Source organism: Mobula hypostoma, chromosome 9 (genome assembly GCF_963921235.1).
Source record: "Mobula hypostoma chromosome 9, sMobHyp1.1, whole genome shotgun sequence".
NCBI classification, from domain to species: domain Eukaryota; kingdom Metazoa; phylum Chordata; class Chondrichthyes; order Myliobatiformes; family Myliobatidae; genus Mobula; species Mobula hypostoma.
Window position 1 is genome coordinate 132,466,828 of NC_086105.1, and position 26,868 is coordinate 132,493,695.

At 43.8% G+C, this 26,868-nt stretch overlaps 1 protein-coding gene across 3 annotated transcripts in view; it reads left to right on the forward strand.

Moving 5' to 3' along the window:
- The first annotated feature begins 10,397 nt into the window (after nucleotides 1-10,397).
- LOC134352073 (Golgi apparatus membrane protein TVP23 homolog A-like) overlaps nucleotides 10,398-26,868 on the forward strand; it is a 38,564-nt gene continuing 22,093 nt past the window's right edge. Inside the window, exons 1-3 of one of the 3 annotated variants that reach the window (XM_063059204.1) lie at nucleotides 10,398-10,585; nucleotides 10,712-10,794; nucleotides 26,761-26,868. The exon at nucleotides 26,761-26,868 is cut by the window's right edge and continues 37 nt beyond it. In XM_063059204.1, coding sequence (XP_062915274.1) covers nucleotides 10,577-10,585; nucleotides 10,712-10,794; nucleotides 26,761-26,868 — 200 coding nt within the window. In that variant the 5' untranslated portion in view covers nucleotides 10,398-10,576. The remainder of the gene's footprint in view (nucleotides 10,586-10,711; nucleotides 10,795-26,760) is intronic. The other 2 variants (XM_063059205.1, XM_063059203.1) reach the window with 2 other exon arrangements.

Below are 26,868 nucleotides of genomic sequence, written 5' to 3' on the forward strand. Positions count from 1 at the left end.
TCCGATCCGACGCTTCGTAACGTTTTGATATGGACTGAATAAAACAATTCGTAACCTTACTGGGTGGTTCCAGTGGTGGTAAACGCCTCCAAAGACTACCGTCCTACTTTTAGTGGCCTGAAAATATTTCTGCATTCTTGTAGATGAAATCCCCTCCATCCAAAACGGTTGAAGGAAATCCCCAAATTGTCCAGTCAGCCGGCAGTTCAGTAAAAGTGCCCAATCCAGTTTTACTCATTAGATATTAAAGTTATATTTGGTTTCCCACGTTGGTTTTCATAAATATAGCACCTTGTGTGAACGGACTTTACTCTCATTTCAACATGGTGAGAATATTTCAGTGTCGGATATTCTATTATTTGTTGCTATCGCTCATGTCCTTGACTAAACTGGAGCATTGCACGATAGTAAAGTCTACAACGTTAAGCTTCCGTCTGGATGATTCCACCATCCTCCTTCCCTCTTCTCCTATTCCTCACTCTAACCGCTTCTCTTCTCCCCACCTGCCTATCATCGATCGATCTGGTGTCCAGTCTCCCTCATTTTCTTCCCTGGTCCGCTCTCCCCTGTCCATTTCCTTCTTACTCAGCCATAGAGTCATAGAAAAGTACAGCGTAGAAACTGGCCCTTCGGCCCATCAAGTCCGCACTGAACCATTTAAACTGCCTACTCCGATGGACCTGCACCGGAACCATAGCCCTCCATACCGCTACCATCCATGTCCCCATCCGAGCTTCGCTTAAATGTTGAAATCGAGCTTGTTTGCACCACTTGAGTTGGCAGCTCGTTCCACACTCTCGCGACCCTCTGAATGAGGAACTCACAACCTAATGCTCCCTTAAGCTTTTCACCTTTCATCCTTAACCCAACCTGGTCTGGTTGCAGTCACACCCAACCCCAATGCCAAAAACCACCTTGCATTTATCCTATCTATACTACAATTTTGTAAATCTCTGTCAAATCTCTCCTCAATCTTCTACATTCCAAGGAATAAAGCCCTCTCCCATTAATCATTCCTTATAAACCAGGTTCTCCAGACCCGGCAAAATCTTTGCATATTTTCTCAGAACTCTTTCAACCTTATTTATATCTTTCCTGTAGGATGCGACCAAAACTGCACAAAATCTCTTTAACTTTTCCACCTATCACTTCCCAGCTTTCACTTCACACCCTCCCCACCCAGCTACCTATCACTCACCTGACTGTACCTGTCACCTTCCAGTTTCTACTCCTTCCCCTTCCCCAGCCTTCTTATTCTGGCTTCTCCCCCCTTCCTTTCCAGTCCTGGTAAAGGGACGGGGGCCAAAGTGCTGACAGTTTATTCCTCTCCCCAGATGCTGCCTGACCTGCTGAGTTCCTTCAGCATTTTACACGTGTTACTCTAGATTTCCAGCATCTGCAGAATCTCTTGGGTTGACGTTTTGTTGGTTTTTGCTGCCCCCAGCAGTGTATCTTTTGCTTACCTTCTCACTTGTGGACCCTCTCACACTGGCACACCCTGATTCTCTCTGTCCTAGATACTGAAGAAGGGTGGGGGCAGGGGGAGGGGGAGGGAGAGGGGGAGAGGAGAGAATGGGGGGGAGAGTAGGGAGAAAGAGGGAGAGAGAGGGGAAGGGAGAGAAGACGGAGAGAGTGGGGAAGAGAGGGAGGGGAGGAGAGGGGGAGAGAAGGAGGAGAGAGAGTGGGAGAGGGAGGAAGAGAGGGGGAGAGAGGGAGTGGGAGGGAGGGGAAAGGGAGAAAGGGGGAAGGAGGGAGGGGGAGGGAAGGGGAGGGAGGGAGGGGAAGAGAGGGGGAGGGAGGGAGGGGAAGAGGGAGAGGGAGGGAGAGAGGGGAAGAGGGGGTGGAGGAAGGGAGGGGAAAGGAGAGGGAGGTAGGGAGGGGAAGAGAGGGAGTGGGAGGGAGAGCAAGGGAGGGAGAGGGAGAAAGGGGGAAGGAGGGAGGGGGACAGAGAGGAGGAGAGAGGGGAAGGGAGGGGGAGGGGAAGGGGAGAGAAGAGAGGGGGAGGGAGGGAGGGGAAGAGAGGGAGAGGGAGGGAGAGAGGGGAAGAGGGGGTGGAGGAAGGGAGGGGAAAGGAGAGGGAGGTAGGGAGGGGGAGGGGAGGAGGGAGCAGAAGAAAGGGGGAGGGAGGGAGGAGAGAGTGGGGAGAGAGGGGAGGGGAGTGAGGGGAGAGAGAGGAGGGGGAAGGGAGAAGGGAGAGGGAGGAGGGAGGAGAGTGAGGGATGCTGAGAGGAGGGTGGGGGTGAGAGAGGGGGAGGGGTAGAGAGAGCAGGGGATACAGGGAGAGGTTGAGCTGGGGAGCGGAGAAAGAGAGAAGGATGTGAGAGTGAAAGGTGGGAGAGAGGAGGGTGAGAGAGTGGGGAGAGAGAGGGGAGAGAGAGTGGGGAGAGAGGGAGAGGGGGAGAGAGGGAGAGGAGGAGAGAGGGGAGAGAGGGGGAAGAGAGTGGGGAGAGAGGGAGAGAGTGGGAAGAGAAAAGGGAGGGAGAGGGGGCAGAATGGGGGAGAGAGAGAAAGATAGATTGATAGAGAGAGGCAAAGGTGTGGTTTCAGGTGGTAGGTGTGGAGGGATTTCTGTGTGTGCCTATGTCAGTGATGCTTCTGAGTGCAAGAAAAAAGGTGAGCACAGTTGAGGGTTTGTTAAGTTATCTAAATATGTGTGAAGAGCCATTAGAAGACTCTATAGCCCTGGAGTGGGTGAGAGTGAATCAGCTCTCTCACTCTGCTTGACCTGAGCCAAATACTCGCTGGACCTCACTGAAGAAGGGAATCTGCTAATTCATAACAGAAGCCAGAATACTTTTAGTGGCAGAGTTTTATGAAATGTTTAAAATGTTATGTGGTTTAAGATTATCCCCAGATCAAACATGTCTACTAATTTTTACAAATTATTGCCAGAAGTTAGAAGCGCAGTTGACAGTAAAGGTTACCAAGCAGCTACAGGGGGTATTTTTCATTGCTGGTAATGAAGTTAGATGGCCTTTAGCCCGAAATGATTCAGTGCATGCCCGTGCATGTGTGGGTGCAATCTGATTTTCTCTGCAGGAATCAATCAACATGATCTAAAGAAACACATATAAAAGTTGCTGGTGAACGCAGCAGGCCAGGCAGCATCTCTAGGAAGAGGTACAGTTGATGCTTCGGGCCGAGACCCTTCGTCAGGACTAACTGAAAGAAGGGCTAGTAAGAGATTTGAAAGTGGGAGGGGGAGGGGGAGATCCAAAATGATAGGAGAAGACAGGAGGGGGAGGAATGGAGCCAAGAGCTGGACAGGTGATTGGCAAAAGGGATATGAGAGGATCATGGGACAGGAGGCTCTGGGAGAAAGAAAAGGGGGAGGGGGAAGCCCAGAGGATGGGCAAGGGGTATAGTGAGGGGGACAGAGGGAGAAAAAGGAGAGAGGGAAAAAGAACGTGTGTATATAAATAAATAACGGATGGGGTACGAGGGAGAGGTGGGGCATTAGTGGAGGTTAGAGAAGTCAATGTTCATGTCATCAGGCTGGAGGCTACCCAGATGGAATATAAGGTGTTGTTCCTCCAACCTGAGTGTGGCTTCATCTTTACAGTAGAGGAGACCGTGGATAGACATGTCAGAATGGGAATGGGATGTGGAATTAAAATGTGTGGCCACTGGGAGATCCTGCTTTCTCTGGCGGACAGAGCGTAGGTGTTCAGCAAAGCGGTCTCCCAGTCTGCGTCGGGTCTCACCAATATATAGAAGGCCACATCGGGAGCACCGGACGCAGTATATCACCCCAGCCGACTTACAGGTGAAGTGTCGCCTCACCTGGAAGGACTGTCTGGGGCCCTGAATGGTGGTAAGGGAGGAAGTGTAAGGGCATGTGTAGCACTTGTTCCGCTTACAAGGATAAGTGCCAGGAGGGAGATCGGTGGGGAGGGATGGGGGGGGGAAACGAATGGACAAGGGAGTCACGTAGGGAGCGATCCCTGTGGAAAGCAGAGAGAGACGGGGGGAGGGAAAGATGTGTATAGTGGTGGGATCCCGTTGGAGGTGGCGGAAGTTACGGAGAATAATATGTTGGACCCGGAGGCTGGTGGAGTGGTAGGTGAGGACCAGAGGAACCCTATTCCCAGTGGGGTGACGGGAGGATGGAGTGAGAGCAGATGTGCGTGAAATGGGGGAGATGCGTTTGAGAGCAGAGTTGATGATGGAGGAAGGGAAGCCCCTTTCTTTAAAAAAGGAGGACATCTCCTTCGTCCTGGAATGAAAAGCCTCATCCTGAGAGCAGATGCAGCGGAGACGGAGGAATTACGAGAAGGGGATGGCATTTTTGCAAGAGACAGGGTGAGAAGAGGAATAGTCCAGATAGCTGTGAGAGTCAGTTACCTCCCCATCGTACCCCATCCGTTATTTATTTATATACACACATTCTTTTTCTCTCTCTCCTTTTTCTCCATCTGTCCCCCTCACTGTACCCCTTGGCCATCCTCTGGTTTTCCCCCCTCCCCCTTTTCTTTCTCCCTAGGCCTCCTGTACCATGATCCTCTCATATCCCTTTTGCCAATCACCTGTCCAGCTTTTGACTCCATCCCTTCCACTCCTGTCTTCTCCTATCATTTCGGATCTCCCCCTCCCCCTCCCACTTTCAAATCTTTTACTAGCTGTTCTTTCAGTTAGTCCTGACGAAGGGTCTCAGCCCGAAACGTTGACTGTACCTCTTCCTATAGATGCTGCCTGACCTGCTGCGTTCACCAGCAACTTTTATGTGTGTTGCTTGAAATTCCAGCATCTGCAGATTTCCTCGTGTTTGCGTTAACATGATCTAAATTTTGCTGCTAAAAGAGATACTGTTTCACGTGCACCATGGCTTTAAAGAAATCCTCCTCATTTATAAAGTTTCTTTCACAATTAAGGACAGCCTAAAAAGTTCCACTCAGAAGGAAGTACTTTTGAAGAACCGATTCTGAAATAACAGGAAAAATTTGGACTCAGCAGGCTGCTACAGAATTGCACTTTGACCTCCCACATAAAACTAATATCAAACAATAGTTAGGGACTGAACCAAATTTATAATAGTAATGAAGAAAATAATGGATTATGGTGACAATTCTGCGGAACCAGGTAATTTCCGTCCACAGTTCTCAAAGGAAGTAAGTCAGAATATTATTTTCCCACATACTATAATCCCTTTAATGACTGTGATCTTCTACTCTGAAGACCAGCTCTGACTTTGTCACCAAACCTGCTCACATGAGCAGAGTGATTGTTCTTCAGCAAGCTGATCTCCACTTGGCATAGGTTGAACACCACCCCCTGATATTTCACCTTGGATAATGGCCATGTCATTGAAGATTAGTGACTGATCCTCCATGCAGTCATGATTTCACTTCCTCTGGAAATCATGCCACCACAGCCTCCAGCCTTGTAGCCCCTTAACTCTGTAATCCAGCTTCTAGACCAGGGGTTCCCAACTTCTTTTATGCCATGGACCACTACCATTAACCGAGAGGTCCATGGGTCCCAGGCTGGGGACCCCTGTTCTAATCCTCTCAATAGCCACTGGTGACAATGTCCTGGAGGACTCAAACAACAGGAATTCTGCAGATGCTGGAAATTCAAGCAACACACATCAAAGTTGCTGGTGAACGCAGCAGGCCAGGCAGCATCTCCAGGAAGAGGTACAGTCGACGTTTCAGGCCGAGACCCTTCGTCAGGACTAACTGAAGAAAGAGCTAGTAAGAGATTTGAAAATGGGAGGGACTCACTGCTTTTATATCACAGACTTACTTTTTCCCCCCTATTTTGATTCTATTCCCCCTCCCTCCAACCAGTCTTGTTGCATTTGCATCTGTGACACCTCTGACTCCCTCCCACACCCTGACTCATTGGGATTCTGGGTGGGCTTATATGGATAAGGAAAAGTCAGTGAAAAGTTTGGCTGAATGTAAAATGGATGTCATCTGCTCCATTTGGAATACAGTATATTGTTACTAAATGAGTAACATCTAATAATTTCTAAAAGCCCATGGGCTCTCATAGTTATCTAGTGTTTAACCCCTCTCACCCCATTGAGACCACATTCCATTCATCTAGTTTCTCTGGCTCCATCGCATCTGTTCCAGAGATGCCATCTTTCGCATCAATTTTCCTCTGCTATGGTTTTCTATCTGCCTCAATTGGCTGGGCTTTTGACTGAGCCTATTATATTCTTTAGACTTCTGCTTTCTGCTATCATCTCCCACCCAGGGCAAGGATAGAGTTCTCCTTGTCCTCAGCTATCACCTGAGCAGCCTGGACATTCAAGGGATAATCCTCCATAATAGCCGCACCCTTCAATGGATGCCACCACCAGTCATATTTCACTCTACTCTTCCCTTTCAGCATCCTGAAGGGACTCTGCAACTTCTTGCTTCCTTCATTCATCTTCAGCAGTACCTACTCTCCTTCTCACGCCACCTTCCCGCACATCTACTGGGAACCAAATACCTTTGCTCTTCCTCTGATGCCGTGGCCCAAACATTCCTTCCAGCAATCCACTTGTACTCCATCCAAACTAGTGTACAGCCTTTGGTGCTCATAATGTGATCTCAACTCCAGATACAGACAGAGGGGCTGAATCACCTCCATTTAGCCCGCAAGGATCAACTGGAGCTTCTCGTTTCCTGTTACTTTAATGTTTTGTGCTGCTCCCCTTCTGACTGTTCTTACAAAGACCCAACGTAACCATAACAAATGACATCCTATCTTTCATCTTGCCAGCTTATAGCCCTTCACCACTGCTACTTTATCATTTCCTGTCAGCGGCACCTTCAGTACAGATACTCCTGTACCTATTGTCACTTTATAGAGGCACAATGAATCTGTGTATATAAGCTACCTTATGTATTTAAATTCATTGTGTTTGTTAATATTGTGTTCTTTATCTTATTGTGTTTTTTTTTGTCCTGCGTCAGATCCGGACTAACAATTATTTCATTTTCCTTTACACTGGTGTAGCGGAAAGGACATTAAACAGCTTTTGAATCTTGACAACTCAACATGAAGTTCAAAATACTAAATAACCAGTCAATCTAAAGGAATAGAATTTGAATCAAATGAATTTAAAAATATTAGATTTGAATTTACATTTATTTATGAACCACATATACATTGGAGCATTGTGAGTAGTTTTGGGTTCCTTATCTAAGGAAGGATACACTAGCATAAGAGAGGGTCCAGAGGAGGTTCACAAGAATGATACTGGGAATGAAAGGGTTAATAAGCTATAGGAGGATCAATTTTCCTCTCAGCCCTAATCTCCTGCTCCTCCCCACAACCCTTCTTGCCCTGACTAATCAAGAACTTATCAACCGCTGCCTTAATGACTTGGCCTCCACAGCTGCCTGTGGCAACGAATTCTACAGATTCACCACTCGCATGTTAAGGAAATTCTTCTTCATCTCTGCTCTAAATAGATGTCCCTCTATTCAGTGGCTGTGCCCTCTGGTCCTAGACTCCCCCACCATAGGAAACATCCTCTCCACATCCCACATCCACTCTATTGAGTCCTTTCAACATTCAATAGGTTTCAATGAGATTCCCCCCTCATTCCTCTAAATTCCAGTGAGTATAGGTTCAAGGCCATCAATTGGTAACCCTTCCGTTCCCAGAGTCATTCTTGTGAACCTCCTCTGAACCATCTCCAACGTCAGCACATCCTTTCTTTGATAAGGGGCTCAAATCTGTTCACAATACTCCGTGAGGCCTTACCCATGCCCAATACAGCCTCACCATTAGATCCTTCCTTTCATATTCTAGACCTCTTGAAATAAATGCTAACATTACATTTGTGTTCCTCACCACTCACTCAACCCGCAAATTAACCTTTAGGGAATTCTGCACGAGGACTCCCAAATCCTTATGCCCTTTGGATTTTTGAATTTTCTCCCCATTTAGAAAATAGTCTACACTTTTATTTCTTCTACTAAAGTGCATGACAATACGTCTGAACCCTTAGTGCCTAGATGGCACATGGGGCCTCGCAAGACTATACACTTCCCAACACTGCAATCCATCTGCCACTTCTTTGCTGATTGTCTCAATCCTTTTGCAGCCTCTCTGCTTCCTCAACACTACCTGCCCTTCCACTTGTTTTTGTATTGTCCGAAAACTTATCCAAAGGTACACTGGCTGGTGGGTTAATTTGTCATTGTAAATTGTCCCATGACTAGGCTAGAGTTAAATTGGGGGTTGCTGGGCAGCACAGCTTGGGGGGTCAAATCTGTGCTTTATTTCTTTCAACTGCAATGTGAACTTTGTGATGGAGCAGAGACCACATAACGGTGTATCCACCCTCCTGTTGTTTTGGGTTGGCAGATTGGCACAGCTGGTAGAGCTAAGACTTGTGGGCTCCTGCTACCTGTGTCCAATCCTGTACTCTGACACCATCCGTGTGGAGTCTACATACCCTCCTCGAGTCTGTGTGGGTTTCCTCTGCTGCTTGGATTTCCTCCACATCTCAACGGGGAGTAGGTTAACTGACCACTGTGAATTTCCCCTTTTGACAGAATCTGGGGAGTTGTGCTGAGTGGAATGTAGGGAAACGGTAAGGAAACACGTGCCTCATCACGTTAATAGTTGGTGAACTGAAGGGCCAGTTTCCATTCTGCATGGGTCTATGTCTTCTAAGTCGAGCAGTGGTTGCAGATCTTACTAGCTGCCCACGGCTAATTCACATTTTACACGTGGTTTCTCAGCTTTACATCAACCATGGCTGTCACACATGTGGGAGTCCCTGCATTTGTGGGCGAAGCTGACCTTCATTAAGATGGCAAGTCAGGTTAAATGTATCATTTTCTTTATTTTGCTATTTATTTAAGTATAATACACGGTTTTAACACTAAGTATCATGATTTTAGTTATTTTTTCAAAGTCTGTACTGCATTTATACAGTTTTTAAAATGTCTTCAAATAGGTAAAAGTATCTTTCATGGTGAATACCTGGAGTGCCAATGTCTCAATCTACACTGGCTGTAAATGGAGAGCTCAAGCTGAAGTAGACCGGGCCATCAGCAGGTTGCGGCACCAAAAGGTTGTCGGCAGAGTCCAGACTGGATATGCAGGACCTGGCTGGGGGAAGGCTGCACGTTTCTGGTCCAAGGCCTCGAAGAGTGAAAGGAAAGCTATGATAGTGGAGGAGGTGACAAGGACAGAGCAGGAGTGCCACAGGGTGAAGGAAGTGCACAGGGCCGCCAGGGAAGCTGGAGGACATGGGAGGGAACCATCAACAGGCCATTCAGCTGGTCACCTGTGGAAGATTCCACAGGCCAGACTCAGCTTCCTCATCAGGGCAACCTATAATACCTTGACCTGCCTCCGCAATCTTCACCAATCAATTGGCAGTGTGGGTAGTGATACCTCCAATGCCAACCTCCAACACATCCTGGCAGGACGCAAGACCGCACTCTCCCAAGGGCACAACCAGGTCCTAAAGAAGCTGGCGGAGATCCTAAAGACCTGCAGCTGGGATGCGAGAAGCAGCCTTTCTCCAGTGGGATAGCAACTCATCCCGTTTGTTAAGGCTGGTAAGAGCACTGAATGCACCTGCCCAAGAGCTCGTTCAGGACTCCTCTCCACAGGCAAGCAGTGGAACATGAGGACAGATCTCGACAGACTGCTGCAGTTCCCCATGGAAACCACCACCATATCTCTCCACCCAGATGGTCCACGGCCGCCAAGACAGTCCTCCTCATTGAGTTAACCATCCCATGGGAGGAAGGAGTAGAGGCTGGCCACAAGCTGAGGTACTGCATTGCCCTGAGGAGGTGGACGCCGGGGCTTCGTCGGTGTATCGACGACAAGATTACACTCTGATATGGGAGTGACTGAAGTGAGGCTCAAGGGGACAACGGAGAGTTGGCTGAAGTAAGAGACTGAAAAGGGCAGCTTTAACTGTGGCTCAGAAGGAAGGACAGAAATTAGGGGACTGACTAACCGCACTGAAAGCTGCAGAGGGTGGCAGGAGACGTCCCTGCCACTGCTCAGCCACCAGGAGATGTTCCAGCCACCAGAAAGTGCTCCCTTAACATTCATCTGAATGAATGCAGCACTCCCTCCGTATTGCGCTGAAAAGGCATTCTGGCTTTGCTAAGGTGTTGAAGTCCACCTTCTGAAAGAGAAATGAAATGCTAAAATGAATCACAGCGCCTCCTACCACATCCTACCCGAGTCATGTGTACCAGGAAAATATCAGCCACCCCTCTGCCGAAAAGACAATAAAGAATATAGATTCTAATTCCGTCAGGCTCGTTATGTGTTTGATATTCCATGATCTGGGTTCGCAATTAGCGGCTAGTAATACACATAAGATATTCTGCAGATGCTGGAAGTCCAGAGCAACACACACAAGATGCTGGAGAAACTCAGCATCTATGGAAATGAAGGAAGAGCCAACGTGCCTGGCCTTTGCAGGGCAATCGCGGGGAGTATGAGCAGGAGTAGGGTGAGGCGAGCGAGCGGCGGGGGCTGGAATTAAATGATGCAACCCATGGAAAGCTTGCTGAGAGCCGCATCCACCCGGATACATTTGTGAGCTGTACCAGCCACACGGAAGGTAGCGGGCCGCTGCCGAGCAACCATCATGCGGCAGGTGAGAGGGTCCGGCCCGGGGTGGGGGGTGGCGAGGTGCCGATGGCGGAGCGTTTCAGCCCCTTGGCGGTTTTGTTCATTTAGCGGAAAAAAAACCCATAACTAATTCTTTATTATCATCTGCAAGGCGCTAGTGGACGATACTGAGGACGTGTCGCTGGATTTCGGTACCGAGGAGGAGGAGCTGGCTCTGAGGAAGAACAGGATCAGGTAAAGGTAAAAGTGCTGGCGGTCACACTCCTAAACTCGGAGCCCGAGTTCATATCCCAGCTCGGCAATTGTGCATTTTTAAATCAGAGGAACAAAAGCGAGCGACATGTCTTAAGGCGTTCTTCTGGGCCAGAAACACGGGAAGATCTGCAGATGGTGGAAATCCAGAGCAACACACACTAAACCTGGAGAACTCCAGCAGGCCAGGTAGCATCTATGGAAAAAGGATAACAGTCGACGTTTTGGACCGAGACCCTTCATCAGGACACATCACGACACTGGAGGCGTGTCCCTTTTTTCCGTTCCGAGGGTCTTGGCCATAGATGCCGTCTGGCCTGCTGAGTTCCTCCAGCATTTGGTGTGCGTTGCTTCTGGGCCAGTCTTGTTTGTCTATTTGACTCCAGACATAGCACTGTGATTGTGAAATAGCCCTACAATTTGAAGACACAAGAGCATCTGGTATGTTCAGGTCGCCAGGTAAAGGGTGTAGATCTGAAATATGAACTTCATTTCCCTCTATTGATGCTGCCTGGACCTCTTGAGTTCCGTCAGCAATTTATATGTGGTCTAGCAACTCAGTTATCATACCAATATAAAAGTAATATATAAAATAAAACTGACATCAACTTTGGCTTCATAAAATGGGAGCACCAAGGTAGTGCAGTGATTAGCACGACACTATTACAGCTTGGGACATCGGAGTTCAATACCGGTAAGGAGTCTGTACACCCTCCCTGTGCAAAGCGTAGTTCCTCCGATTTCCTCCCACAGTCCAAAGACCTACGAGGTAGGTGAATTGATCATTGTAAATTGTCCTGTTAGGGTTAAACTGGGGTTGCTATGCGGAGCCCCTTAAAGGGCCTACTCTGCATTGTATCGCTAAATAAATAAAATACATCAAATTTGGACATTGCAAGGTCACTCTTAGCCAAATCTCTAATTTTCATTTACGTATTTCTTTTTTCCTGTAAGTGCCTGCAAGAAAATGAATCTCGAGGTAGTGTATGGTAATATGCGTATTTTAATAAAACTATTTTGATCTTTGAAGTTCTCTTGTATACAACTGAAATTTGGGTATTCCATGGTAGAATTCTCAACAGACTAGTTATGTAGTAACTTGCATAGTTCTGCCAGTTCTACAGTAGGTCCTGTTTTATTGGCAGAACAAATTTACCAGAGGTGACAATGGTACACCTAGGAGAAGATGGCCCCTAGGGGTCCTGGCATTGATGCCAGATGTTAAAACATCAGGTTAAACCTGAGAAAGAAAACCACTTCTTGAATAACAGCTACTACCTTCCTTCCATTTCAATGTTGGAAGAAGAACTGAAATTAGTCAGTGTACAGAATTTGCTCTGGATGGGAACCATGATCACGTAGCACCATCATGGCCCAGCAGGTTGAGAACTGACAGCTGAGTCTCCAGCAGGTCATGAGTGAATCAATACAAGAGATACACCTATGTTCTCATCCTTGTCAATCTGTTTGTGGGAGGCGATCTGTCCATCACAGTATTGGAGTAGGAGCAACAACTACAGGAGACAAAGTCCTCTCTTTGCACACAAGGGACCTTCATTTGAGTGGTGGACCCTGCAGTCTTGCCAACTGGAATAGACCCGGAATAGTTATATTGCAGGACTAGGTATCCACTGAAGTACTGGGTACTATCAGAAATATGCAACACCTCAATCTGTGAACTTGTGGCCTAGCATTTCCCCTCACCATTACTATCAATACCATTACTGTCCATATAGAGTGCAGGTGGACAAGCCAGCAACAAAACCAGCTTCCAGTCTATTGAAGCTGCAATACAACTCCAAATGCTTGTGCAACTTCAAAATTGGTCTGAGGAAGAATAAACTAGGCAACTTTTCAAATATTGGATCAGGTTATAGTTCTGTAATCCCACCACATCTTACTGTGAATGGTCATGGTCTACGATTCCACAGATGTACTGCTGAAAATGACCTACCTAGTTGCATTGTGGCCTGATACGGCAGCTTGAATGAAAAGAGACTTAATATGCTGAGAGTAGCGGACTTGGCCCAATACATCACAAGCACATCCTCCCCACTATCGGAAATATCTACATCAGGTGCTGCTTCAAGATGGTAACATGTATTATTGAGATCCCCAGCATCCAGGCCATGCCATCTTCCCACAGTTATCATTGAGTCTGAAGTCCCACGTTACCAGGTTCAAGAACAGCTACTTCCCTTCAACCATTCTGTTCTTGAACAAGCCTACAGCCTGACCCCCCCCCATCAGTACCTCAACACTGTAACTACTTTGCCCTTCAATTGACATTTTTTTCCCAGATGTTTTATCTTGTATAATTTTGTGTAATTTGTGCTTTTCTTGTAAATGTATTTTATACGTGCCTGAAATGCTGCTGCAAGTAAGTTTTTCATTGCACCTGTGTGTGTAGGTAATTGTGCGTATGACGATAAACTTGACTTTGTATCATTAACAGCTAATAGGAGGAAAGTCCAAGATGTCACTTGTCCTCAGTGATGGCTTAGCTCAGCATGCAAGTGTTAAAGATGCTCTGAAGCATTTACCATATCTGGTCAGGAGTGCCAATTGGTGATCTATCTATCTCATGAGCTCCCTATCATTACAGAAGCTAACTTACAGCAAATTTGGTTCATTCTGCGTGATTTCAAGAAATAACTGAGAGCACTGGTATAGAGCAAATGTCAGACTGGCACGAGCCAAATGTGTGTTGGAATACTGTTATTTACTTATGAGAGTGCCACACCAGCAAGGGACTAAGATTGATACCACCCAGGGCAAAGCAGCTCACTTAATTGTTTCTTGATCCACCACCATAATCACTTCTTCCCTTCTGCAAAATAAATAAATCAAATGTTTTAAGATGCAGGTGAAGAAGCTAAAGGTAGAAGAGATTAAAAGGGGAGGTAAGCAATTGTGTAACAGGCAGAGAAATTAATTGTTGAAAGTATTGACCATACAAAGTGAATAAAGAAGGTGACAGAAAATAGTCATAGTCATACTTTATTAATCCCGGGGGAAATTGGTTTTCATTACAGTTGCACCATAAATAATAAATAGTAATAGAACCATAAATAGTTAAATAGTAATATGTAAATTATGAAATAAGTCCAGGACCAGCCTATTGGCTCAGGGTGTCTGACCCTCCAAGGGAGGAGTTGTAAAGTTTGATGGCCACAGGCAGGAATGACTTCCTATGACGCTCTGTGCTGCATCTCAGACGAATGAGTCTCTGGCTGAGTGTACTCCTGTGCCCACCCAGTACATTATGTAGTGGATGGGAGACATTGACCAAGATGGCATGCAACTTAGACAGCATCCTCTTTTCAGACACCACCGTGAGAGAGTCCAGTTCCATCCCCACAACATCACTGGCCTTACGAATGAGTTTGTTGATTCTGTTGGTGTCTGCTACCCTCAGCCTGCTGCCCCAGCACACGACAGCAAACATGATAGCACTGGCCACCACAGACTCGTAGAACGTCCTCAGCATCATCCGGCAGATGTTAAAGGACCTCCGTCTCCTCAGGAAATAGAGACAGCTCTGACCCTTCCTGTAGACAGCCTCAGTGTTCTTAGACCAGTCCAGTTTATTGTCAATTTGTATCCCCAGGTATTTATAATCAGTATAACTGTGCAATAATTTTAAATTAAATTAGTAAAGGAAAGAGAAGTGTGTTCAGAGAAGCAGTAGAGAATCTTGCAACTATCTAAAATTTGTGTTATTTTAAAAGATATTGCAGTGGATGTTATTCAGATTAAAGATATTTAATGGAACAAAATTAATGGTATTTAAGAGAATGCAATGTGATGATTGGTTTAAAAAAAGATTAGTATTTAGATATTTGGATTAATGGAATGCATAACAAAAGTGTCCTCAAGTGTTTAGATAATATACATCAAAGTTGCCGGTGAACACAGCAGGCCAGGCAGCATCTATAGGAAGAGGTGCAGTCGACGTTTCAGGCCGAGACCCTTCGTCAGGACTAACTGAAGGAAGAGTGAGTAAGGGATTTGAAAGCTAGAGGGGGAGGGGGAGGGGGAGATCCAAAATGATAGGAGAAGACAGGAGGGGGAGGGATGGAGCCGAGAGCTGGACAGGTGATAGGCAGAAGGGGCCTATTCTCATGAAACAATCTGTTACGCAAGGTTGGAGCTCACTGATAAGGCCCCTCGTCCACCACCGACCTCCTCCGATGGTTGCTGACCTTCGGACCCTCGCTCCAAGTCCACTCCGTCCGGCAATCTTAACAACTCCCTCCATTCGCGTCTTCTCTCCTCATCTCTCCCCGGCAAAAAACCCGCGAATTCCCGGCTCCCAGACACACAAGAAAGAACAACGGGGCTAGCGTGCCCCGTTATCTCTAGTCGTAACCCAAACATTGCTGCTACAGAGAAACTATTACCTCAGCAGTGGAATATTACAGAGAAGCCATTACATTTCCAGTGAAACCTTACAGCGTGTTACAAATGAAAGCAAACATACAAGCATACCAAGCAGTTAAGGAAGTAGGTAATATATAGAGGTTCTGAGTACAGGAACAAGGACGTTCTGCTGCAGTTATACCAGAGCTTTTGCGAGACTATACCAGGGCGGTCTTGGTCTTGTTACCCAAAAAAGAAAATGTCTGCCAGAGAGGGAATGCAGGAGAGTTCACCAACATTCATTTCACAGTGGCAGTGATGAAATTATTTGGTGTACTGTGCTTGTAATGTGTTTGATCAGCAATATGCATTGCAGGTAATCATGGTCTACTCCAAAGAGCTTCCCAGACCCAGGCTACCAGGCTCTTGGGAATTGCACCACCCGCAGGTTGAAAATCAAACTGCAGCTGCTGGCAATCTGGAAACTGATAATGCTGGAAACTTTCTGCAGGAGACAAAAGAAGTATTAACTTATTTTCTTGTTTTCTCTTTTTTGACCCAGGGTATTTAACCTAAAATGTTAATTATTTCCACAAATGCTGCCTGTCTTCTTGAAATGTTCCAGCAATTTCTATATTTATACCACTTGCAGGTTCTCTTCCAAATCTCTCTCATTTCTGACAGTGTTCCTTTGAAATCTTGGAACTTCCTACTTGGTAGCTTTTGGATATACCTTCAGAAGGATAAATCAGTTCAGCAAGAATCTCACTACCAGCGATATCCATATCCTGAAAAATTAATAAGCTAAAAATAAAGGTCAGGCAGGAGCTAATTAAATGATCATTGATCCCAAAATGTTAATTGTCTTGCTTTCTCTATAGATGTGGCAAAACCTGCCAAGTATTTTTAGTACCTTCTATATTATATTTTGTTAAAAAAAAAAGTTACTTTCTGGCTCTGAAATGGAATCTCTATTAAAGGCCGAAAGTTATTGAATATGGGTGTGGGATATATGCAATCGTTAATTCATGACCACATATGGACAAAGCTTCCCACATGAATTTAGTATTTTGGCTGAGTAAAGTATTTTTATTCAGTATTCTTATAGTCCTTAATGATAACATTGGAGTTTGTCCCTGCATTTGATCGTTCTAATTACGGTCTGACATCTTTAACTCTTGAGTATTTGGACTTGCCTCTTTTTCCTTGTAATGCATATTAACCACCACCTGGTCTTCTCACATTCTTCCTCATTGTCTATTGGTTTTTCCTTTTCTTGCTGGGATACATAACCCTGTGACTTCACTGTTTTTTAAGTTGCAAGTGAGTACATACAGCAATCCAAAAGTTCTTCTTACTCCAAAGTGTTTACATCTACTCAGGACACCAGTGGAATGGTAAGTTTTGCAACCTTTGCACTTCAACCCTGATGCGCTGCACATTGGCATCATAAATGCTGTGAAACCTTCTGAAAATGTGCATCCCCCATTTCACCCTGGAGATGAACTGTTTCATGGTCACCAATTATCATTGTCTAATTGTTACTTTTTTTTTGTTATGAAGAAGCAAGCACTGAACAGTAAGTTCATTTATAGTACAGCAGTGGCATGGCTGTGACTTGTTTGACCTTGAGTAATATATCAACAATGCAAATAATTTTTGAAACTAGTCCAGCAGCTCTTTTTATTTCTGGTGCCAATTTCCGTCATGCCAGAGAATATAACAAAGCATATAACCTGCCCAGCTGAGACACTGCTGGGGGCAGAGAAGAATACTATTTTCTTTTTCCTTTAAATTTGGGGGTGCTGTAATGTGATTGCGAAGATTCATTATTAATTTCCAAGAAGATGATTCACTCACCTTTTGCAGCATTACATTTGAAATTGATAGTAACTTTTGGAGTATTAAGAAATTACACTCAGGCCACTTTATTAGGTACACCTGTACACCTGCTTATTAATGCAAATGTATAATGAGCTAATCATGTGGCAACAACACAGTGCATAAAAGCATGCTGACATGGTCAAGAGGTTCAGTTGTTGTTCAGACCAAACATCAGAATGGAGTAGAGATCTAAGTAACTTTGACCGTGGACTGATTGTTGGTGTTGGACAGGATGGTTTGAGTATCTCCAAAACTGCTTAGGTGGGATTTTCACACATAATAGTCTCTCAACGGTGCCAGCAAACAACATGACCAAGGGCAACATCCTCCAGATGGTTCACGAGACTACTTTTACCTCTTTTATGTCTTTCAAATGTGGCTCTGCTACAGTTGGAGCCTACTTTCTATGTTTTGGTGTGTGTTTTTGGGCAGATTGAGCGATCTGGCACTTTGCTCCGAGGGTATTCCATGAAGCTTTGAGCAAAATGTGCAGCCTTGAGGGCAAGAAGCCTGGAGATGGAGTACGAGCTCATGATCAACTTAATTTCTCGTTGTTCTCGCTGATTAAAGCGGCAAGGAAGATTGAAGTCATTAAGGCGAATGGATGTTCAGTGCCGTCTACAAGCCTTTCACTTGCTGCTGCCTGAGGAAGATGTCTGCTTGTGACAGTCTGTCTGTCTCTCTTGCCTTGTGACAGTCTGTCTGTCCTGCTTGCTTGCTGCTTGAAGGAAGGACTCTGCTTTAGAATGGTCCCTTTCTGAGTCTTGAGCAAGGTTTAATTGATGTGGTTTATAGATTGGACTTGCAGTTTGCATTATGTGTTTCTGGTAACTTTTTTGTTGCTATTTTGGGTGATTTTGAATCGGAGCAGACTGCAGATAACAAACACTGAGCTGAACTGAATGTGCCTGGACACTTGATTTTGTGTTTTATATTCTGTGTTTTTCGCTTTTTTCGTTGTTGTTGCTGTTTGCGTGATTTTTTTTGTGTGGGGGGTGTGATGTTTTTCTTGAACAGGTTCCTTGGTTTTCTTTGTTTCATGGCGGTCTATCGGGAAGATGAATCTCAGGGTTGAATCTGCATACATACCTTGATAATAAATGTACTTTGATTCTTGAGAATGTTGTGAAAAACACAAAAAAACAGCCAGTGAGTGGCAATTCTGTGGGTGAAAATGCCTTGTTAATGAGAGAGGTCAGAGGACAATGGCCAGACTGATTCAAGCTGACAGGAAGGCAACAGTAACGCAAATAACCACGCATTACAACATACAAAATACACTCAGTGGCTACTTTATTGGGTACATCCTGTACCTAATACCGTGGCCACTAGGAGTATAACTTGATTATTGTAATTCATGTAGATTAGCACGTCATTATATAATGACATAGAACTTCAGTTAATAAACTTTATTCATCATATGCTTTGAAATAAAAACTGTTGGAAAAACCCAGCGATTACGTTGGCATCTTTGGAAAAAGAAACAGTCATTAATCCAGGTTGTCGAGCTTTCTTCAGAACCTCCAGTTTTTCTCTCTCTCTCTACTGATTCTGGTGCTCTCCACCACTTTTTCCTGCTCATTTCAGATTTTCTTATTATCTGCAATTGTTTTTCTTTGCTTTTTGATTTGATTACACTTTGGGAAACTGACTACCTGAAGTGAAGTGAGTTTGATTTCACCAACTTGACTGGGCATTTCTCAAAATGATTTTCATGTGTATGGGATGACTTAATTTTATGTGTATTGTGAGAAAATAAATTAGCTTGTCATTAATTATATTAGTTGGCCAAGTTAACCAGCTTTTATTAATGCAATATTGAATGAATGTAAATTTTAAATTTTATTTTTCTCTTTTATTTGAGCGTGAATATTTCAGGGACCTTGACCACCTAGTGGATCTGTGTTGGATTCTAGCAAACAGATGTGTATCACAAATTGGAATGGGAAATAAGAACAGAAAATGCTTAGCGTTCAGAAGTGTGTGTGTGTGTGTGTGTGTGTGTATGATGGTATGGAAAATCTTTAATAGAGTTTTTTATTGATTTTTTTTAAAATAAGCACGGAGTTCCGCTGATGATTGGAAATTTCAGACTGGTCTCTAAGCCTGTTAACTTTAATCAAGTTGCCTATGGATTTATCTTAAAAATAGCCAGTACAACCATATCTATTGTATCTACCTCCAGGATTCAATCAAGTAGTGATCATTACTTAATTAGCAGAACTTCGTTTCCCATCCCCACACTTTACAGCATAGAAATTGGCCGTTGACATATTATTCTAAACAGGCATGTCTGCTCCACTTGAGTGTCCTACCACATATTATAACATTCTTCTGTTGATTCCTCCCTCCTCCTATACTGACAAACTTCTCACTGTCTCCTCTGCCAGCAAATGTGGTAACTAATTTTGCATTCCATAGGAAATAGAGAGGCTTTCACCAACTGGATTTTATTGCTGGTCTTAAATATTGGGCTTCTACATCTCTTCATTCTGTATCAATTCTGTTCCTGGTTTTAAAGGCTTCTATCAGGTTACCTCAAACTTTCACATGAGTAAGTCTATTTAGATATCCCTGCCATTTGTATCCTTGGGTATCACCTTTGTAAATGTTTTGTATTTACTCCAGTGCCCCCAAACAAAAATGTCACAAATAGAACATGATAATAAATCTTATTATGATTTTGAGTGTTTACATACCTTGTTTTGTAAAACTGAAAACAAGAACCACATGGCCCAAATGGTCTGGTCTTTGTTGTATGGGAGTTCAAGGAGCATTGATTTAGAATTCCAACTTTATAGAAATGAGCCTCCATGCTTCAATGTTTTATATATTTATTAATCTACAGTACATTGATATTGTTAACTGGTTTTTGAAACAGGATCCCATGAACCTGTGCACTTGGAATACCTTTAGGAGCTTTATCTTGCCATAAGTTAATGATGTTTTTTTTGCTTCAAAATCATTTAGTAAATAACTCTTAAGTAACAGTAATTCCAGTACCAATCAATGCAGAGCATCCTCCCTTCTGATGGTCTGAATATAAAATTATATTATATTGCACCTTGTTACAATTATGGTGTTTTGCAGAATATTCAGTATCTGAACTTACTTAAGGTTCTTAATTTGGCTGTGAAATGCTTTGATGTTTTGAGAAAATGAAAAACAATAAACAAATGCAAATTCTTACTTTTCAGTAAAATTCTTCCTCCAAGTAACCCTCTTATCTGCAGCTGTCAGCACCTATCTGTAATGTTTCCAGAATGATTAGGATTTGTTGCTCATGATCCATGTTAATCACACACTTGAAGATTTACCTTTTGCAGAAGGTCCTGGGGTCAAGTGATGAGATCCAGCCCATATGTGGAGTCTTGAACAAATGTAATTGAGCAGGTCAGAACTCCCCTGAAAACCATTGATAACAGAAACATTGTCCTTTAGCTTATAAGATATGACATTAAGAAAGACAGGAAAGCTGAGAAGAATGAAAAATTGATTGGAAATACCCATTTATTAAATACTCCATCATGGGATGGTTTGAAAATCCAAACAGAAGCTAGAGGCATAGTTATAAGGTGTGGAAACAGGCTCTTCAGCCCAACCTATCCCTGCTGACTGTATTGTCCAATAAGCTAGTCTCATCTGCTTGTGTTTGGCTCATAGCCTTCGAATTCTCTGCTATCCTTAGACTTGTGCAGATGGCTTTTTAATGATGCTAATGTGCCCACCTCAACCACTAGTTCTGGCAGCTCATTTCAAATGCGCAGCAGCCATTGCATGAAGAAGCTGCCCTTGATGTTGCTTTTAAATCTCTCTTCTCTAACTACTGTGTGCTCTCATATTTTAGCAACCCTCCCTGGGGAAACAAGTTATGTGCTTTCACCCTGCCTATGCCCCTCATAATCTTACATACCTTTATCAAGTCACTCCTTATTCTCCTACATTTCAATGAATAAAGTCCTTGTCCACACAACCTCTCTTTGTAACTCGGGTCCTAAGTCCAGACAACATCCTGGTAAATCTTTCTCTGCACACTTTGTTTAATAACATATTTCCTACAATAGTGTGACCAGAAACTCAGCCCAGTATTCCAAGTGCTGACTCACCAACATCTTTTGTAACTTCAACCTCATCTCCCAATTCCTGTATTCGGTGTCCTTACTGATGAAGGTCAGCACACCAGATGCCTTCCTGTCCACCCTATCTGCCTGTGACTCTGCTTTCTGTAAACTATGTACTTGAACTCCTAGGTCCCTTTGTTCTATATTACTCCCAGGTCCCAAATCCTGGTGTATCTGCATAAAGGCAATACCAAACATCTATCTGGATTGAAAACCATTTGCCCTTCCTCAATCCACATACTTAGCTGATCAAGACCCCTTTTTCAACAGAAAAGTTCTTCTGGGTAGCGTCTTTACAAGACGGGTGACCCCAGCCATTATCAATACTCCTCAGAGATTGCCTAGCATCAGTGGTTGCATCAGCGGGACTTGTGATATGTACCAGCTGCTCAACCACCCACTGCCTGCTTCCATGGCTTCATGTGACCCTGATCAGAGGGCTGAGCAGGCACTACACCTCACCCAAGGGTGACATGCAGGCTAGCGGATAGAAGAAGCGCCTTACATCTCCTTTGGTAGAGATGCATCTCCACCCTGCCACCCACCACTCTATCTCTGTGTCTCATAATCTTATAGACCTTTATCAAGTCACCACTCATCCTTTTTTGCTCCAGAGTGTAAAGCCCTAGCTCATTCAACCTGATCTCTAATCTACACCATCCTGGTAAACTCTGCACTCTGTCTAAAGCTTCCACATATTTCCTGTATGGAGACGACCAGAAATGAACACAGTATTCCATGTGTGGTCTAATCAGAGTTTTAGTGAGCTGCACGGTAACCCTGCAGCTCTTAAATTCAATCCCTGGATTAAGAATGCTAACACACCATAGATCTTGCTAACTACCATCAACTTCTTTGGCAACTTTCAGGGATTTTGTTGAAAAATCTTCTTGAATTTCCCTGAATTACACTTTTGGGCAGTGAGCAAAACAAGAAAGTAGGTAGGCTTTAATGGTGTTACGTGTATGTGTGCAACCAAATTGCTGCTCACCATGTTGTCAAATTAACCTCAACGAGATAGCGAATAGAAAATTCTGATGTGCATGACTGATCTGAGTTTTCCTTATTCTTGACAATTCTTTATGGGTGAGTATACACAATGAGAATTAAAACTTGTTGATTTTCATATAGCACTCCCATTGTCCTCACAATATCCCAAAACATTTTAAATTACTTTTGAATAACGTCACTGTTATCCTAGCTAATGTGGCTGCCACTTTACATTGAACAAACAGACCATATTAATGCAAATAGAGGCTAGTTGCTCATATTTGAGTAATATAGTCAAAGCAAGAAATCTGACAGGTCACTGATAAGCAGTTTGCAAGGGCTTCTCTAGTGTATTCCACTCTGATTCAGTAATGTTCCTACAGCCAGTTTGATTGTGACTGTAAATTTGCATGCATAAATCAACCCTAGATTATCCATTGCAATCCTAACATTGAATTATGGTGGGGATAAAAAATGGTTGCGTGAATTTGACTTATGGAAAATTAGTTTAACCCCTTCTCTGATCTCTGAGAATGTTCTCACTGTGTTTATTTGAGTAAACTATAGATAAGAGAGATTCTGCAAATGCTGGAAAATTTGATATATCATTCCCATATTGACATGCCTGTCTATAGCCTCTCCTGCCACGATGAGGCCAAGCTCAGGTTGGAGGAGCGACACCTCATCCTATCTGAGGAGCCTCTAACCTAATGCCTTGAGCATCAGTCTCCCTAACTTCCTGTAATTTCTACTCTCCCATTTTCTTTTTCTTTCCATTCCTCATTCTGGTTTCCCTCTCAGCTGTTTTCCTTTCCTGCCCTCATGACCTGTCCATCACTTCTGTCTGGTTCCCCTCCTTCCCTTTATTTCTTGGTCCACTGTCCTGTCCCATTAGATTCTTCCTTCCTCAGCCCTTTACCTCTTCTACTTATCACCTCCCAGATTCTTACACCATTCCCCCCACCCACCCACCCACCTCCTCTTCACCTGGTCTCACTGATCACCTGCCCCCCTCTTGTATGCTCCCCTCCACCTCCACCTTATTCTGGCTTCTACTCCCTTCCCTGCTGTCTGACCTGCGGAGTTCCTCCAGCATTTTGTGTCTGTGTGTCTCATTTGAGTAAACTGCTTGAACGTAGTTACTCATTCTCGTGAGGTAATTCAGTTTCCGTCACACACTAGATCTTGTGATTTTTGTTTACTTTGTGTAAAGGGGAACTAGTGTTCCCCTAAACAAAATGTAGCTAGTTTGTGAAGCTATACCTCTGCACTTGAAATTAACCTGCATGTTTAGGAGTGCAAAATTTGTTTCTGGAAGATTGTTTTGCTCATTATTGTAAGGTAATAATTAGCCTATTTAAAATGGTACACTGACATAGACATTGCAGGTTTAGTTAACATATTGGAAGATTTATGGAATGTGCCCTTTCAATAGCATAGATAGAAAGTCCAGAGAGCTGGAGAAACAGAAACCATGGCAACTTCCCCAAAAGAGGGTAATTTCTGCAATGAGTGAAGGATAGTTGCATATACATTTTAGACCATAAGACAAAGGAGCAAAATCCGGACATTCGGCTGATCAAGTCTTCTCTGCTTTTTCATCATGGCTGATTTATTATCTCTTCCCCCCAACCCACTCTCCTACCTTCTCCCTGTAACCTTTGGTGCCCTTACTATTCAAGAACCTATCAACCTGATGCATGCTATCACTCTTATTTACATCAGTCAACAAGATTAAGTTGTGGGGAAATTGCCCAATCATCTCTGTTCTATTTCGCTACGTGTAATTTTAAGTCGAGTAATGGCTGTTATAGATGAATGTTATATTGTGTAAGATGATTTGCTGATAAACTCCCTGTTATCTAATATGCTTATTTTTTTTATTTCTAAAGTATATGCTGACAGAAACAAAATAATCTGCGGATGCTAGGGTCAAAGCAACACTCACAACACGCTGGAGGAACTTAGCAGGTCGGGCAGCATCCATGGAAACGATCAGTCGACATTTCGGACTGGAACCCTTTGTCAGGACTGTAGGGGGAAGGGGCAGAGGCCCTATAAAGAAGGTGGGGGGAGGGTGGGAAGGAGAAGGCTGGTAGGTTCGTCGAGCACCTCCGCTCCGTCCAACAAAACAGACAGGATCTCCCAGTAGCCACCCACTTCAACTCTGCTTCCCACTCCCGTTCAGATATGTCCATACATGGCCTCCTCTACTGCCATGATGAGGCCAAACTCAGGTTGGAGGAGCAACACCTCATATACCGTCTAGGTAGTCTCCAGCCCCTTAGTATGAACATATAATTCTCCAACTTCCGGTAATTCCCTCCCCCTCCCTTCCCCATCCCAGTTTCACTCTGCCCCTCCCCCAGCTGCCTACCACCTCCCTCATGGTTCCACCTCCTTCTACTACCCATTGTGTTTTCCCCTATTCCTCCTTCACCTTTCCTGCCTATCACCTCCCTGCCTCCCCTCCCCCACCCCTTTATCTTTCCCCTGACTGGTTTTTCACCTGAAACCCACCAGCCTTCTCCTTCCCACCCTCCCCCCACCTTCTTTATAGGGCCTCTGCCCCTTCCCCCTACAGTCCTGACGAAGGGTTCCGGCCCGAAACGTTGACTGATCGTTTCCACGGACACTGCCCGACCTGCTGAGTTCCTCCAGCGTGTTGTGAGATATGCTGACAGAACATGTTTTCTTAATAATTAACTGCTTCAAAATAAATTTGACTTGTATTCCCATCACCACTGAAACAAAATGGTGCAGATCAACCTTATTGAAAATAATGACTCTTTGACCTTGTATGTTTTACTTGCATGAAAGTATTTTGAATAATGTGGTTTTGTTATATACGTAAGTTATTGTGATTATTATGTTATCATTTTGTCTGGGCAATAGTTTCACTGAAACTGTTACCCTACAAGTATGATATCACCAAATTAGGAATCATTTAATTGTTTTAATGATATCCGGTAAATAAGTGTTTGGGCTACAAGTGTTTTTAAAAAATATATATATTTTTAAATTTAGAGATATAGCACAGTAACAGGCCCGTCTTTCCCAACAGGCCTGTGCTGGCCTGTTACACCCAGGTGACCAACTAACCTGTATGTCTTTGAAATGTGAGAGGAAACTGAAGCACCCTTGCAGTCATCAGGAGAATGTACAAACTCCTTACTGTAGTCAAGTCACTTTTTATTGTCATTTCAACCATAACTGCTGGTACAGAACATAGTAAAAATGAAACAATGTTTTCCAGGACCATGGTGCTACATGAAACAATACAAAAACTACACTAGACTACAGTCTTATCCAGGACTGCATAAAGTGCACAAAACAGTGCAGGCATTACAATAAATAATAATAAACAAGACAGTAGGCACAGTAGAAGGCAGTAGGTTGGTGTCAAGCCAGGCTTTGGGTATTGAGGAGTCTGATGGCTTGGGGGAAGAAACTGTTACATAGTCTGGTCGTGAGAGCCCGAATGCTTCGGTGCCTTTTTCCAGAGGGAGAAGAGTTTACATGAGGGGTGCGCGGGGTTCTTCATAATGCTGTTTGCTTTGCGGATGCAGCGTGTGGTGTAAATATCTGTGATGGCGGGAAGAGAATGTCTGTGATGGTGGAATTGAACCCAGGTCACTGGCACCGTAATAGCATTATACATACCACCAACAGTGTTTACATAAAACTATTGACAAGTGTTAATGTTGAAGTTCATTCTCTATTGGCAAAATACACTATTGGATGCCAACTGTTAGCATTTCATATGTGAAATTCTGACAAATTCATAAATTAGGTCCCACATAAATTACAGGACGTCAATGTGGTTAGGAATAGCCGTGAATTAGTGAAAACAGAAGTTCTTGCAGAATGCTGAATTTCAGAACTAATAAAATATAAATATAGAAAATGTTGACAATATGTTTAGTGGTTAGTTCTTAACTATAAAAAAAGAGATAATTATTGGAGATTTATTTGCATCTTTTATCTATGCTTTAAATAACAGAAATGCCTGCACTGGGGTTAGAGGACTATGTGTCGGGGTGGGGGGGGGGGGGGGGACAGCACTTGCTTTGCTGTTACTGCTTTGTTGCCTGGTGTGTTCTGTGTTACTCTGCTGAACATTGTGAGCGTGCTATGTTGGCACCAGAATATGTGGCGACCCTTCTGGACTTCCACAACTCATTCTTAGGCGAGGTGTTACACCACAAACAACACATTTCACTGTATGTTTCAATGTACATGTGATAAATCTGAATGGTGATAATATGGATTTTCTCTCTGCAGTAACTTTGATCAGTGTATTTTCCCAAAGTTTTTGTTTTGGTTCAGTAAAAGCCCGCTTTCTACACATTCCTCATTACTTGGATTGGAAAGCATCGCAAAATAAAATTCTTGCTCTCGTCCTGCATCAATAACTCCCATGGGCACACTCAACTGGATTAGTATCTTACGAATGAGACCTAATTTTGAATAATAGTCTTTCCTGTTAAACCAAATCATCTTGATAGATTATCAAATATAGGAATATATTTCTCATATTTATTCTTTATATCCCCACTATTAATATCTTAATATATTTAATATTTTTCAGACATCCACTTGCTACATTTTTTCACCTTTTCTTTCGTGTAAGTGCCATCATTACTTACCTCTTCTGTGACTGGTTTAGCAGAAGCTTTATTGCCTGCTTTGTGACAGT